This window comes from Dreissena polymorpha, chromosome 14, assembly GCF_020536995.1.
Source record: "Dreissena polymorpha isolate Duluth1 chromosome 14, UMN_Dpol_1.0, whole genome shotgun sequence".
Taxonomy (NCBI): Eukaryota; Metazoa; Mollusca; class Bivalvia; order Myida; family Dreissenidae; genus Dreissena; species Dreissena polymorpha.
The window spans coordinates 13,177,407-13,192,675 of NC_068368.1; the positions used below are offsets into that span (position 1 = coordinate 13,177,407).

The following is a 15,269-nucleotide window of genomic DNA, read 5'->3' on the forward strand; positions in this document are numbered from 1 at the left end:
TAAACATTAGTTAGGAATATACAAATTAAATTAATCCTAGTATTTTGGTACTTAAAAAAATATATACTTACAAGTGTAAAATTATCAAAGTGTTATATCAATGGTATTAAATAACATGTTTTGGTGGGTGACATAATTGTCGCTGACCTACCTTGCATTTATTCCTCAATTATGGTAATTTGAAATTACTTTGACTTTAAATGCTCAAAAAGGAAAATAAAACAAATATGCTGCCTGGCCCTTGTGAAATCTAAGTACAGTATGCAACATGGAGAAATCATTGCTGATGCCAGTGACGATGATGTGCACCTGACAATTATAAATGAGAAGGTAGCAACAGTTGGATGTTCTAAATTTTTACATTGTATGTTCCTTGTTGATTGTTTAGTGTTTTAAGGAGGTAATTCCAAGGACATACATACTAGATTAATATATATGTCCTTGAAATAGATTAATATTTATGTCCTTGGTATATACCAATTTTTGTTTACTGCACAATTTGTTGACAGTTTCATGTGTTACGCAACTTTCACCTTCGATCTATCTTCTCTTCAGGTATACATAATTATCGAAGTATAGGTCACTTTATGGTTTAGATAATTACTTATAAAAATATTAGAGTTATTTAGTTGCAAGGACTGTTCTGTTGCTCTAATCCGCAGTTGGTATTCGAACCATATATATTTTACCAGATTTGTGCAAAATAAGGTGATCTTATCTCAACTATAAACAGTCGGCAAATAAGCACCATTTTTACAAATAGAAGCTTTTGTGGGCTTTTCAAACATTACCTCATGTGAGCTTTTGAACTGACAACATACTGTTCTAAATCATAACAAAATATCAATTACATGTTATTCTTTGTAAAATTTTCCTAAGCAAGGTATTCATGCTATTATACAGCATTGCAGTTTACCTACATATTTTTCAAAAGGTCAGATAGCTTAATTGGTAGAGCAACCCAGGCCAATATCATATGATCATTATCATCGGATGGCTCATGGGTGGATTCGGGTTCGAATCCCGATCTGACCTTCGTAGGTAAACCTGTGATTGCAATGCTGGCAACTGATAGTGTGACAATCTGTTTTGGGCGGGGTTTTGGGCTAAAAGTTCTGTTCATCAGGTCACTGTCATGAAACCCTTTAATATGGTCCGTTTTTTGTTTAATTGCTGATTAACATAACAATTAAAAGTTCATTTCCTTATTTTTTTATACCAGTGCCTATATTATTACCAGTCTTTGAGAACTCCACGTACGTTCTTCTGTTAGGAAGTGTCTATAATAAATATATTTAAATATCATCTTTATTAAATAATTATATTTGAATATCATCTTTATTAAAGTTTTTTGTTAGTTTCTTTTATTAAACATTACATTTTTAATCGAGCTCGCTTTGAGGCTTTGCCTTATTTCATATTATTATATTTTAATAAAAGCTCGATAATTACGTGCAAAAATAGATATGCTCTTTTATATATCAATGATAAAGCTATTGTATTCGTACTTTTAAACGAAGCCAATAACTATTGCATGTGCCCTTATGAACATCTTTCAGTCGTTCATTCAAGTGTTGCATGAAAAAAAAAAGAAAAAATCAAAATTAAAAATAATTTATTTCGGACTATGAAAACGTTATAATTTATCTTGAATGTTATTATATTCTTCTACAAAAATGACTAAGATCGCTTATAAAGAGTTTAATTTTTCAGAGTCTCACCACTGGGTAGAACCTCAAAACATGTGCATGCATACGAAAATACCATGATGACGTCATTGCTGGCCTTGGTGACGTCATTGTTTGCCTTGATGACATCTTTTTAAACCTTAATGGCATCTTTAAAATCGCAGACATAAAATAAGTCGTTAACATGGACTTCGTGAAAATAAAATCAAATTTTATTTCACTGAAAATGAAATTTATCTCACTGAAAAATGAACTGTATTTCACATAAATTTGGGTTTTGTTTCACTTAAAAATGAAATCAATCAAGATTAATTGCTTTCATTTCAGCGGAAAAAATATTTTTTTGGAAGAAAGACATGTAGAGGTAAAATATTAACAAGTCACAAAGCATTGTTACTTTAGATGTTTAAATGTGTTTATTTTTGTTATTTGACCGTAATTATACACATTTTTGGTTTATTGTCAGAATATGAATAACCATAGTATGTAATTAGTTAATTTTTATAGTCAATTCATCGAAATCTCGCTCATAAAGCACGTCATTTCTTTGTAATCGGAATTAATTTGTACTAATTAAATATCTTTTGAATAAACGTCGATCAAAATAAAACGACACATAATTATACCCCCATTACCATTGGTAATGGGGGCTATATAGGAGTCACTTTGTCGGTCTGTCTGTCGGTCGGTCTGTCGGTCGGTCTGTCTGTCGGTGTGTCCCGAAATCTTGTCCGGGCAATAACTATGTTGTTCATTGTGAGATTTTAAAATCATTTGGCACATTTGTTCACCATCATTGGACGGTGTGTCGCGCGAAAGAATTACGTCAATATCTCAAAGGTCAAGGTCACAATTTGAGTTCAAAGGTAAAAAATGGCCATAAATGAGCTTGTCCGAGCCATAACTTTGTCATTTATTGTGAGATTTTAAAATCATTTTGCACATTTGTTCACCATAATTAGACGGTGTGTCGCGCAAAAGAATTATGTCGATATCTCCAAGGTCAAGGTCACACTTTGAGTTCAAAGGTCAAAAATGGCCATACATGAGCTTGTCCGGGCCATATCTATTTCGTTCGTTGTGAGATTTTTAAATCATTTTGCACGTATGTTCACCATCACTGGGCAGTATGTTGTGCAAAAGAATTACGTCGATATCTCCAAGGTCAATGTCACACTTGAGTTCAAAGGTCAAAAATTGCCATTAATGATCTTGTCCGGGCCATAACTATGTCGTTCATTTTGAGGTTTTCAAATCGTGTGGCACATTTGTTCATCATTATTGGACGGTGTGTCGCACGAAAGAATTACGTCGATATCTCCAAGCTCAAGGTCACATTGAGTTCAAAGGTAAAAAATGGCCATAAATGAGCTTGTCCGGGCCATAACTTTTTTGTGACATTTTAAAATCATTTGTTCACCATCATTGGACGGTGTGTCGCACAAAAGACTTATGTCGATATCTCCAGGGTCAAGGTCAAACTTTGAGTTCAAAGGTCAAAAATGGCCATAAATGATTATGGAATAATAATTCTTAAAAAATCGCCATAAATGAGATTCTCTTGTTTTGTGAAGACAGCATGCAAAATAGTCTGTGTCAATGCGGCACGTGGGAGTATACTTCAAGTCTGTGACAAAGCTCTAGTTAAATTTGTACAGTTTGCATGGTTTTCATCGACCATTATCAATATAATGAAATTATGTATGTTTCAATATTTTTAATAGTTGTTTTTGTTCTTGTTCGTGTGTTTGATCACCTTTATTTGCTATGTGATGTACAGTCAATATGGTATGCGTCACTAGAGTGTGCAACTTTCGGATGCCCAGTCCAGTGAAACAACCGGTTATGTAAAACAAATGCCGGTAAGGGTTTTTAACGAGTTACCATTCATCATTATTTGAACCGATTTTAAAGCGTTTATTTTTGTTATTTGTTCGTTTATGCTTTGTCCCATACAGATGCCGGATCAACACGGTTCATATAATGCCCGATCCGAAATATAAATCGTGTAGCTCCGTGTCGATCCTGGTAGGTCCTTTAACGTCCAGCGTTGTCCTTTGGGATCCAAGAGGCCAACCCGGATATTTTTGGGAAGTCAAAGACTGTCGTGTTGATCCATGACAAACCGGGAAGATGACAGCATCATGGTTGATCCGTGTAGGTGCTGTTTAGGGCCCCGAGACAGCCGTATGTATGCTTTGGTTGTCCGTGTAAGCCCTTGACTGTCCGGGAACACATGTTTTTTCCCGGACCATCAAGGACAATGGCGGCAGTTGTACGGTTGTCGCCGGATCCTTCGCGGCGGTTACACGCAATACGCCGGTACATTTTTATTTTATCACTACACTCACATATCAGCAAGGAGCTTCTAAGGAGTAAGACGGTGCAAACAGTGACACATACGGTGGCAACGCGACGGATACACGGTCGATGCCGGATAGACTCGGTGCTTATACGGACATCACGGTGTAAACAAGGTACACAAAACGGCGAATCACGGAGAAACACGGAATAACACGGACGATGGCGGATGTTTATTTAAATATTAGCAAATCGAACATCGCTTCACTCTTTTCTGTGCTACCGACGATGCAATATTGGCGATGGGATGACGATCGAGGACAAGCTGATGCAGAAGAGATGCCAGCTTCTACTGCAATATGCACTGATTGAAAACAGTATCTTGATTTCTAAAGCGAAGCTTCGACAGAAAAAATGAAAAGTCTCGAAAACATTGTATCTACACAGGTGAAAAGAATGAACAAGAGAACCATATGGGTCAGATAATAGCTCGCCAGAAGACCAGACGTGGGTCACGGCTGATAAACGAACTAAAAAAAGACGCGAATGGATTCTTTAATTTAATGCGCATGGACTATCAGATATACCAAGAGATCTTGTCACGAATCGCAAACACAATCCGGCCGAAGAGGTCAAACTTCAGGACGCCTCTGACAGCTGGCATTAAGTTGGCAATAGGATTGAGGTACCTAGAACCAGGGGACAGCTACCCATCTCCCATGTATGGATTCTGGGTCTCACACATCACCATCCCCAAGATCATCCGTCAGGTATGCGATGCGATACTCGTAGAATTTGTACCGATGGTAGCTGCAAAACTGCGTTGGTGCCTTGGACGGTAAGAACATTGAGGCCCGATTGCAGAATGATAAAATCACACTTAAACGTTGTTTGATATGAGTTATTTTCGGTTCGGGGTAAATCTTGTTAGGTCCGCGTCGCCGTGGTGTTTTTCCGTGTCGATGTCGTGTAGGTCCGTGATGGCCCGTGTAGATGCCGTGTTTATCCGGGACTATCCGTGTCTCTGCCGTGCTGGTCCGTAATACTCCGTAGCTCTCTCGGGATAGTCCTCGCGGGTACCGTGTTGATTCCGTGTTGCTGCCGTGTTGGTCCGTGATGATGCCGTGATGGGGGGATCGGGGACTATCCGGACTTCCGTGTCCATCCGTGCTTTTATGGGAATGGGGCTTTAATCCCCAGTCCCAATTAAATGCCGGATAAACCCGAATCATATCCGACACGATCCGGCATGTGAACCGTGTAGCCGCCGTGTAGATCCTTGTAGGTCCTGGTACGTCCAGGGATGACAGTGGGACGATGTCAGCATGCATGATGATCCGTGTAGCTGCCGCTTATATGGAGTTGGAGCTTAACATGTATATGTATACACGAAACGATTTTTCCCGAAATTCAACCTATGTTTCAAATATTTATGAAGTATAAGTTAGCGCCTACGTGTAGTTTATCTTTTTCCGTTACTCAAATCTTGCTCATCGAACTTGAACTGTTTTTTCCACAATAATTTAAAATGATATTGTCTCTAATAAATAGAAATAATATTAATAAAGTGTTGTCATTTCAGTGTTTTTCATTGTTCATTGTTATCACAGATGAAATAAGTTCTTTATGTTTTTCGATTGTTTCGTGTTTGTGTTTTATAACACATATTTGTTTTGTATTGCATACATGTAACACACATGCATACATTACAAAGCAAATATTTGTTATCAAACACAAACAAGAAAGCGAAACATTGTAGAAACAAAAAGAACGTATTTAAATCTTGCAAAATAAATCGTTCTTACGCAATTTAATGGCGTTGATGAGTAAGGTTATACTTTTCATGATGGAGTTTAACCAATTTATGCCTTGTGGACTCTCCCATCCTTCTAAATTGAATTAGTTTATTTCCAAATTAGGGATGTCTAGTATATTTATTTCTATATTTAGAATATTTCTTACAGAAATTCCTTTAAGCAAACAGCGCAGACCCAGATGAGGCGCCGCATCATGCGGCGTCTCATCTGGGTCTACGCTGTTTGCCAAGGCCTTTTTTCTAGACGATAGGCATAAACGGGTTAAAGAAATGCATATTACGCTTTGATTGGGAGGATATGTGCATTATCGGTACGTTTCAAACGAGGCTAAAAAGATCTGGCGTAAAACATGGCCGGTTTTAAAACAATTGCTGCCTGATGTTTTTTCATCGTTCGTACAATACGTACATTTTTTGTCGATATCCATCTTACTTATAATTTCATGACGAAGTCTAATTTAACTAAAAAGTTTTGTAAAAAAAAACTAACTTTTTTGTATACGCAGTTATTGAACGTATAGTGTGTGAAAGCATTACCGACATCACGTTCTTTCTAGCATTTGGTGTAATATCTATCATTTTTACCGATCGATATGCGATTTTAATAAAATAGCGTCCATCATGACGGCGTTGAAGAGGTTTAGAAGGTTGAGGATGATGATGACGATTAGTATGATGGTATCGGTAACGAAAATACGGCACAGAAAAAAACATCGCTTTGAAATAAAGGGGTTCAATGAACAGAACAGAAAAGATAATTTATTTACGCCTAAAGCAAATACAGTTTATCGTCAGAATAACAATAAAGCAATAATAAACACACCTACATCGAAATAAGAACACGCGTTTTTTGCAGTTTTTTTTTCAAATATATAATTTTTGTAAGATTGTTATATGTAAGAGAAGGCACTTTATTTTGTGAAAACAAAGTTAGATGAATGGTCAAAATCCGTAATTTATCGAGACAAAATAGGCTGTTGAATACCATATACAAAAATTCAATTCTGGGGAAAAAAATCTATGTGTATTTTAGGCTCTATATTTAGATGCTTTCGTACAGAAATTAGGTAGACTTATCAATATAGATTTTTTGGTCTCATTCAATACTTGTAAAAATTTTAACATGCTTGGTTTTCTTCTGTCAACATAAGGGATCAATGTATTTCTAAAACGATCATATAACGGGCATATAAAAACAAAATGGTATGAAATATTTTGGAATGTTTTGGTGCCTACCAGTTTCTGTACAGAGAACATGAGAAGATAATCTTTATGCATATGCGTAAAGTTTCGTCCCAGATAAGCCTGTGCAGTCCGTATAGGCAAATCAGGGACGACACTTTCCGCTTTTATAGAATTATCGTTTCAAGAAAGTCTTTTCTTAACGAAAATCCTGTTTATGCGAAAAAGTCGTCTCAGATTAGCATGTACGGACTGCATATGCATATGCTAATTGGGGAAGATACTTTTCACACACGCACGCACGCACGCACGCACGCACGCACGCACGCACGCACACACGGACACACACGGACACACACACACACACACACACACACACACACACACACACACACACACACACACACACACACACACACACACACACACACACACACACACACACACACACACACACACACACACACACACACACACACACACACACACACACACACACACACACACACACACACACACACACACACACACACACACACACACACACACACACACACACACACACACACACACACACACACACACACACACACACACACACACACACACACACACACACACACACACACACGCACACACTCAATAAGCCCCGTTTTCCCAGAGCAGGGCTCAGGTGGTCACGTTACTTAATATTCAGATGATTATAAGAGCAAACCAATTATAATGAAATTCATGGCAATTATTTCGTCTACATAGGGATGTTGTTGTTGTTGTTGTTGTTGTTGATGATGATGATGATGATGATGATGATGATGATGATGATGATGATGATGATGATGATGATGATGATGATAATAATGGTCAATACATTTCGACAGATGGCACATGCCAACATTCGTTTTCCTGCGCATGCGCTTTACACGGTTTACATAAAAGTCCATTAACTGGGGACTAATTTATGTGTATAGTATATAATTATAAACGTTTGGTTCCGTGTAGTTACTGGACGCATGAAGCTGAAATTTTCAAATCTTAATAAGCAGAATGCAACTTCAGGACAATTTTGTAATTTTAGAGTTACATATAACTATAGTTTTTGATCGATATTCTAACTTAAATCTTTAATCAATCCCATAGTTTCTTACCAGAAACGACAATACTATAATCAACATAGATGCACGTAGAGGCATATATTACATAAAGCCAATCCAAACATCACAGACATGTGTCATATACTAAACAAGAGAAGTTTGCAAACATGTATGCCCCGACTTGTGGCAAAGGTGACCTTCACCTTAGATATCTTTGATTTCAAAACCATAAGAGTCAGCCTCCTTCACGAATAACCAGCATTATGTATATATTATTAAGCTTTCGCTAGATATTGCTCGAAAACAAATTTAATGATGCAAGTTCCTGTTACCTTGACCTTAAAACTAATGCCCTAAATAATGCTCTTACTTAAAAACCCAATAAATCATGCTTGCATGATCATAGGTAAAAGCGTTCGCAAGTTATTGTGTTGAAACAATTTTCCTGCTATACGCCCTTGCGACCTTTTTATTTAGTTTAAACCTATTAATTTTCGCTCGATTGCATAGACAGCCTAAGGTTTATTTGAAACGCTCTCGATTCCGTTTCCTGGGACTAGAACCAGTAGTTGGTGTTTATTGGGGAAATCTAAAGAACGCTCCCACAATAGGGATCGCACTCTTGACCTCCCGATTACTAGGCGGACACCATATCCACTACACCACTGCCTTTGTATTTGACCTCTTTACCTACAAAAAAACAATATTGTGCGCATTTGTTTTCTCACGAGTAACCAGCATACCAACTTAAAATGCAAGTTTAATCATTTTCCGGATATCGTGACGAAACCAATTTCTGAAACAAGGTAATGATACCTTGACATTGGACCTAAATAAGCGACTTCCCTTTACTATATCATAATCAAAATTATGTTTTATACATATGGAAATATAAAATACAAAAAAAATCAATATTAAGTGATCCTATTTGAAATAAAAACACAAAGAAGCTAACGAACACAAATACAAGTATACAAAATAACATTAAAGAAAGTAAAAAATAAATACATATATTTGTTCGTTTCTTGGACTTGGTTATTTCACAACATGCAAACAAGTAACCAAACAGTGCTATCAATGACATCTGTTAGAAGATATCCAGCACAATAAGGGGAAAGGGTTTCACCAGTTGTTTCTTAGTGTTTTTTTTTAGTTTCCTTCTAATAATGCACTTTGAAATGATACTACATTTAATCGTAACTATCACACAAATCTATAAGTTTAGGGGATATGACCGGAATGATCTTACTCTGTATTTTGAGGTATTAATTCATTTTTTTTCAAACTCACATTTCCCAACATATGCCTATTTATGTGGGATTCAATTTTATGTCGACTTTTAATTGTTCTTTAAAGCTTTAGTCCATATCAGCAGTTTTCAAATATGGTGTTTTTAATATTGTTCCACGGTGTCCTTTTTATTGCTTAGACAAGTTTGCTATCCAACTGACGTCAACTATGACGTAATCAATGGCGTGTATCAAACGCGGTGTTCATATAATCCTCCTCCGAGTCATCTGCGACCTGTTTTTTTCTTCAAAAATTCTGGTAATCGTAATCTTCTTCACCGTTGTCAGTTGACGTCATTCACTTGTTGAAGTTACCAAGGCTACCTTTACCTTTGCTATTGACGTAACTCGCGTGCGCCCGGACTTATTGTATTTAACAGACGGTTAATGATGTCGCGAAACGACGGGCGATCCCGACCAAGTGTCGTAAAGCAGTCCTGCATCAGGTTTGCTCTTAAATGAGAATTGCATATTAAAACATTTTGCGATACGTTTGATTTTTTATTTTGAACGAAATTTGAAAAGGTATTAAGCCTAAATCACAAACCGTAATGTCGTAGGCGTTGAAATTTTTGAAAAATCATTTTAAAGTCAAATGTTCCATAATGTACTAATGCAGCATTTATTTGGTTTCTTTTTCCGATTTGTTTTAATATGGGCCTTGTTAAGACTAGCTATAAAAGTTACAAACTTGCTTTATACGTAGTTCGTAAGAACTAGGGCGGAAATAATAAAGAAAACGTCGAAAATAAACACTTACACGCATTTTCCGCTTTCCGGCGACACCAACTTGTAGTCCTCGAAGCAAACCTTCTTTTTAACATCATTGTCTTTCTCAATTTCGTAAAACGGAAGATACTCGCAGTCGGTAAATACCTCCCACATAAGCACGCCAAACGACCACTTTACGACAAAACAAAGGAAGTATTTATTTACTAGAAGTGCCTTGAAAATATATTCGACGTATGTTAAATAAAACGCCCATACGAGTTGTAAATTAGGAAGCAGCATATCTAAAAGACTTGATGAAAATAGAACACAATAAGCAAACGATTATATAACACCATCATAAACCGGACAATTTTTTTCAGATACTTAATATATATTTTAAACATCAACCTAATATATACCATGTATATGAATTTAATAATAATAATAATTGAAAAAACTGTATTCTGCATATGATCTGTATTATATCGAGATACTATAATATATATGTTTACTCGAGTCATACATTTGTGTAAGGAAAAACCACAACACAAACAACAACACAGCATCAACAAACTAGAAATGTCGCGGCAGAGGCCGACGCATATCCCCACGCCGCATGTTTGACCCAGGGGCGCCCCAGGGTTGGTTATGGGGTCATTTTTTTTTTTTTTTTTTTTTTTTTTTTAACATTTTTTTTTTTTTTATTCAATATAATACATACAATGTATACATGTATATTATCATACAACATAGTGGTTGTACAAAGCAATTAAGTTTAGACATGTTATACAAGATATGCTAATATATATTTTTTTTTAAGGGAAAAAAAAGAACAACAGAAGAATAGTTATGAAAAATGATGAGTTGTATAAAGTCGGAAGAAAGCATACTGGACTTGTGTGTTTTGTTGTATATTCACAATGGTCTTATAAGATGGAAAAAATTATATACAAAAATATTTTAGAAATATAAACTAACATTAGAGTGAAATGTATATAAGTGGACAAACATTATAAGAATTTAATCCGATTCCATTTTTGTTCAAAGATTTGTAATGTGTCATTACTGAGGGCTATTTCTTTCTCAATCTGGATTTTTAGTTTAAGACTATTGACAAAACAATTAAAATTTGGTACTTGTTTTTTGTACTTCATGTTAAAGATAAAATATTTCATCAATATAAGAATAAAATTCACAATATTATTACAGTCTATTGATTTCAATGAGTAAATTCCGAAACTTACATTTAAGAAAGATAGTTTAACGTTTAGTTGCTGTTGTTTAAGAAAAGATACTAATTGATTCCAAATAGGCTGGATGTGTTTGCACTCCCAAAAAAGATGTTCTATAGTTTCGATGTTTTCACCGCAGAAGTCACACAGATTTGAGTTAGATAATTTACATTTAAAGAGATATTTATTTGTAGCTATTATTCTATGGATGTATTTATATTGAAAATTTCTCAGTGTGCTTTCAATAGTTGCTTTATATGGCATGGCAAATATGTGTTTCCAATTAAGTTCATGTTCTCCGAAAAGGGCTTGCCATTTATTTTGGGTTTTGGAGTTTTCTGTAGGTTTTTTAATTTGCAGTGTGTAAAATATTTTATTCGGTTTGTTTGTTCTTCCAAGTATGTTTTCTACGAATGTTGTTTGAGTACATGGTGTATTATTTGTATTGATTTCAGATTTAATATGCATGGGTATGCTTTTGATTAGTGTGTAGTACTTCAGAAAATTATTTGAAGGTATTCTGTATATGTAGCATATATCATCAAAAGAGTAGAAATCCTTGATTCTGTAGTCATATAATTGGTCGACATATTTAATGCTTCGTTCAAACCAATCTTTATAGAAAAACGTCTTATTGTTTGAAGTTATGTCTTTATTGTTCCATAAAATAGTTTTACTGCTGGTTTTGGTTTCTAGGTTATGAGTGACATCACTCCATGCTGATAGAACATCAGACAGAAATATGTTTTTGTTTGCAATTTCATGTAAGATAGTATTGCTGATGTTACATTCAAAGAGTAAGGAGTCACCATATTGTTTTAGGATTTTCTGGTAGAATAATTTCCAATTACTTGTATTGGTATTATCTAGGTATCTTTTAACCCAGCTGCATTTGATTGCATTCAAGAATGAGTCAATGTTTGTTAATTGAATACCTCCATTTTCTACGGATTGAATTAACTGAGTTCGTTTTATTTTATCAGGCTTACCGTCCCATATGAAATTAAATATTGCTGATTTTATATCGTTAATAACATCATTTGGTGGATTTGGGAGAACTGTTAATACATAAATTAGTTTAGGAAGTGCAAATGTTTTCAATACTGTGTTTTTTCCGATTAGTGTAAGTTTACGGTGATGCCATGATTTTAAGCAGTTTTTGAAATTCTGTAATTTAGGTAGTATGTTTTTAAGAACTGTATCCTTTTCATTATTTGTGAAAGTAATTCCTAACGTTGTGGCTTCATCGGATGTCCAATTAAATTTCATTTCTTTTTTATATACGACATTACTTTGTTTTAATTTACCTACTCGTAGCACAGTACATTTACTTTTGTTTAGTTTAAGACCCGATGTCATTCCGTAGATGGTTAGTGACTCTATTAGGTTATGGAAAGAATCGTAATTGTCGTTTAAGAAATAAGTTGCATCGTCAGCAAATAGGGACTGTTTGATATCTTCATCAGGATCTAGTGATATGCCTTTTATGTGTTTATTTGATTGGATGTGATGTGATAGATACTCGATGCAAATAATGAATAGCGATGATGAGAGTGGACATCCTTGTCGAACCCCTCGTTCGATGTTAAAACTATTTGAAAAGAAGCCATTGTTAATGATTATACTATTAATATCGGTATAGAATAATTTAACCCATTGAATGAGACTTTCACCAAAGTTCATATTTTCTAAGCAAGAGAACATAAATGAATGATCGAGTGAATCGAATGCCTTTTCAAAATCTGCAAAGAATATAAGACCAGGATTGTTTGAATTGTTAAAATAGTTTATGCATTCTTGGATAAGACGAACGTTTTCACCAATGTAACGTCCTTTTATGAAACCAGATTGAGATTTTGAAATGATTGATGGTAATATTTTTTTTATTCTGTTTGCTATACTTTTAGTTGCAATTTTATAATCATTATTTAGTAAACTAATCGGGCGCCAGTTTGATAAGGATTCTAAGTTTTTTCCAGGTTTTGGAATGAGTGATATAATACCTTGTTTTTGTAGCGTAGTTAAGTTTTCGTTGTTAAATGAATAGTTAAGTGAATTAATTAGATGTGTTTTTATATCATTCCAGAATATTTTATAAAATTCGATTGTGATGCCATCAGATCCTGGGCTTTTGTTATTTTGCATATCTTTTAGGGCTAATCCACATTCATATTCATTAAGTAATCCGTCGCACAGTTGTTTTTCCTCTTGGTTTAAAGCGTGATGTGTATTTTTAAAAAGGGTGTTATTTTCAACATTTTTTCGTTTATATAGTGCTTCGAAAAATAAACGTTGTTCTTCTAGTATTTGAGTCATGTTTGTTATATCTTTGCCATTGACTACTATTTTGTGTACAGTTTTTTGTTCACTTCTACGTTTTTCAATGTTTGCGAAGTATTTTGTATTTTTTTCATTGTGTTCAACATGCTGTGCACGCGCTCTTAGTATTATTCCATTGAGATGTGTATGATAAATTCCGTCTAATATTTGTTTTTTTAATGTTATTTCATTTTCAATGTCGGTGGTATCCTTTGTGTTTGTTTGATGCAATTGTTTTTCAAGTGTTTCAATGGTTTTGATGGTTTCAGTTTCAAGTTTGTGTGTTTCTTTACGTTTAAATGATGTGTATCTAATTGTTGTGTTACGTATATTTCCTTTAATTACTTCCCATAAGGTGTTTGGGTTTGCATCTTTATTATTTTGAACTGTACCAGAGTTGCGACACCTTAAGGGTTTCGCGGGATGGAATGAGTGGGGAGATCAAATCAAATTGAAAGCCGATTATTTCGACAAAAAAAAATTGGGTACGAAAAAAATAAATGGGTACGAATAAAAAAATTTGGGTACGAAAACAGTTGGGTACGAAAAAAATTTTGGTACGAAGAAAAATGGCAATAAAATGATTGGGTACGAAAAAATTTGGGTACGAAAAAAAATTGGGTAGAAAAAAAATGGGTACGAAAAAAATTTGGGTACGGAAAAAAATTGGGTAAAAAAAAATTCGGGTACAAAAAAAGTGGTTACGAAAAAAGTGGGTACAAAAAAAAAATTGGGTACGAAAACATGTGGGTACGAAAACAATTTGGGTACGATAAATAAAAATTGGGTACGAAAAAAAATTTGGGTACGAAAAAAGAAAATTGGGTATGAAAAAAATTTGGTACGAAAAAAATGGGTACAAAAAACATTTGGGTACGAAAAACATTTGGGTACGAAAAATATTTGGGTACAAACAAATGGGTACGAAAAAAAATTGTGGGTACAATGGGTTCATGTTAAGGTATTAGCATGGCAGACGCCGGATGGCGAAAAGACACGACATGACACAATGAGCTGGCTATGACGAAACCTGAGGTTTTTTCCGAAAACAGCCGAGCTCATAATGCATAAATCAGTGAATAATAGTGCTTATACTCAATAGGCACAGGGTATAAAATCAGAACCACTGGGCCGAATCTGCTGAAACTTGGTCGCATTATAGATTATGGTCCAAACAAGCTACAGAATGAGCGCTTCTGGACCTGACAGCGTAAAACATTAACCGATAATGGACAGCACAAAATGGGTCATTTTGTACAAAAAAAAACAAACTTAAAGTGGCATTTAAGACATTTTAGACATCAGAAAGTTGCAAATGTTTAATATTCTGCACTCTTCGACTGGTTTGTTTTTTTACAAATTTAGAAGCATTTATCCTTGAGGTGTATATAAACCCTGTTATTCAATGTCAAAATTAGCTAAGCAGCAATGCCCCTTTAACATTATTCCTTATATTTAATTGTATTGTTTAAAGAAAGAACTGTGTATATTTAATGATAATGGCTCCGTATTTCACACTTGATAGGCCACTGCTGGGGCTTGAACCCAGAACTCATCTCACATTGTAAGATGCATTTTTCAATTAAACTACAATGACTGTATCGTGTGAAGTGGAGCCAACATACACCCACATAAGTGAA

At 35.0% G+C, this 15,269-nt stretch overlaps 1 protein-coding gene across 1 annotated transcript in view; it reads right to left on the reverse strand.

Annotated features, from left to right (window-relative positions):
- Nucleotides 1-8,128: 8,128 nt before the first annotated feature.
- LOC127857764 (hepatocyte growth factor receptor-like) overlaps nt 8,129-15,269 on the reverse strand; it is a 54,152-nt gene continuing 47,011 nt past the window's right edge. The window contains exons 14-15 of the mRNA XM_052394423.1: nt 10,128-10,270; nt 8,129-9,820 (exon numbers count right to left, since the gene is read on the reverse strand). Coding sequence (XP_052250383.1) covers nt 9,703-9,820; nt 10,128-10,270 — 261 coding nt within the window. The 3' untranslated portion in view covers nt 8,129-9,702. The remainder of the gene's footprint in view (nt 9,821-10,127; nt 10,271-15,269) is intronic.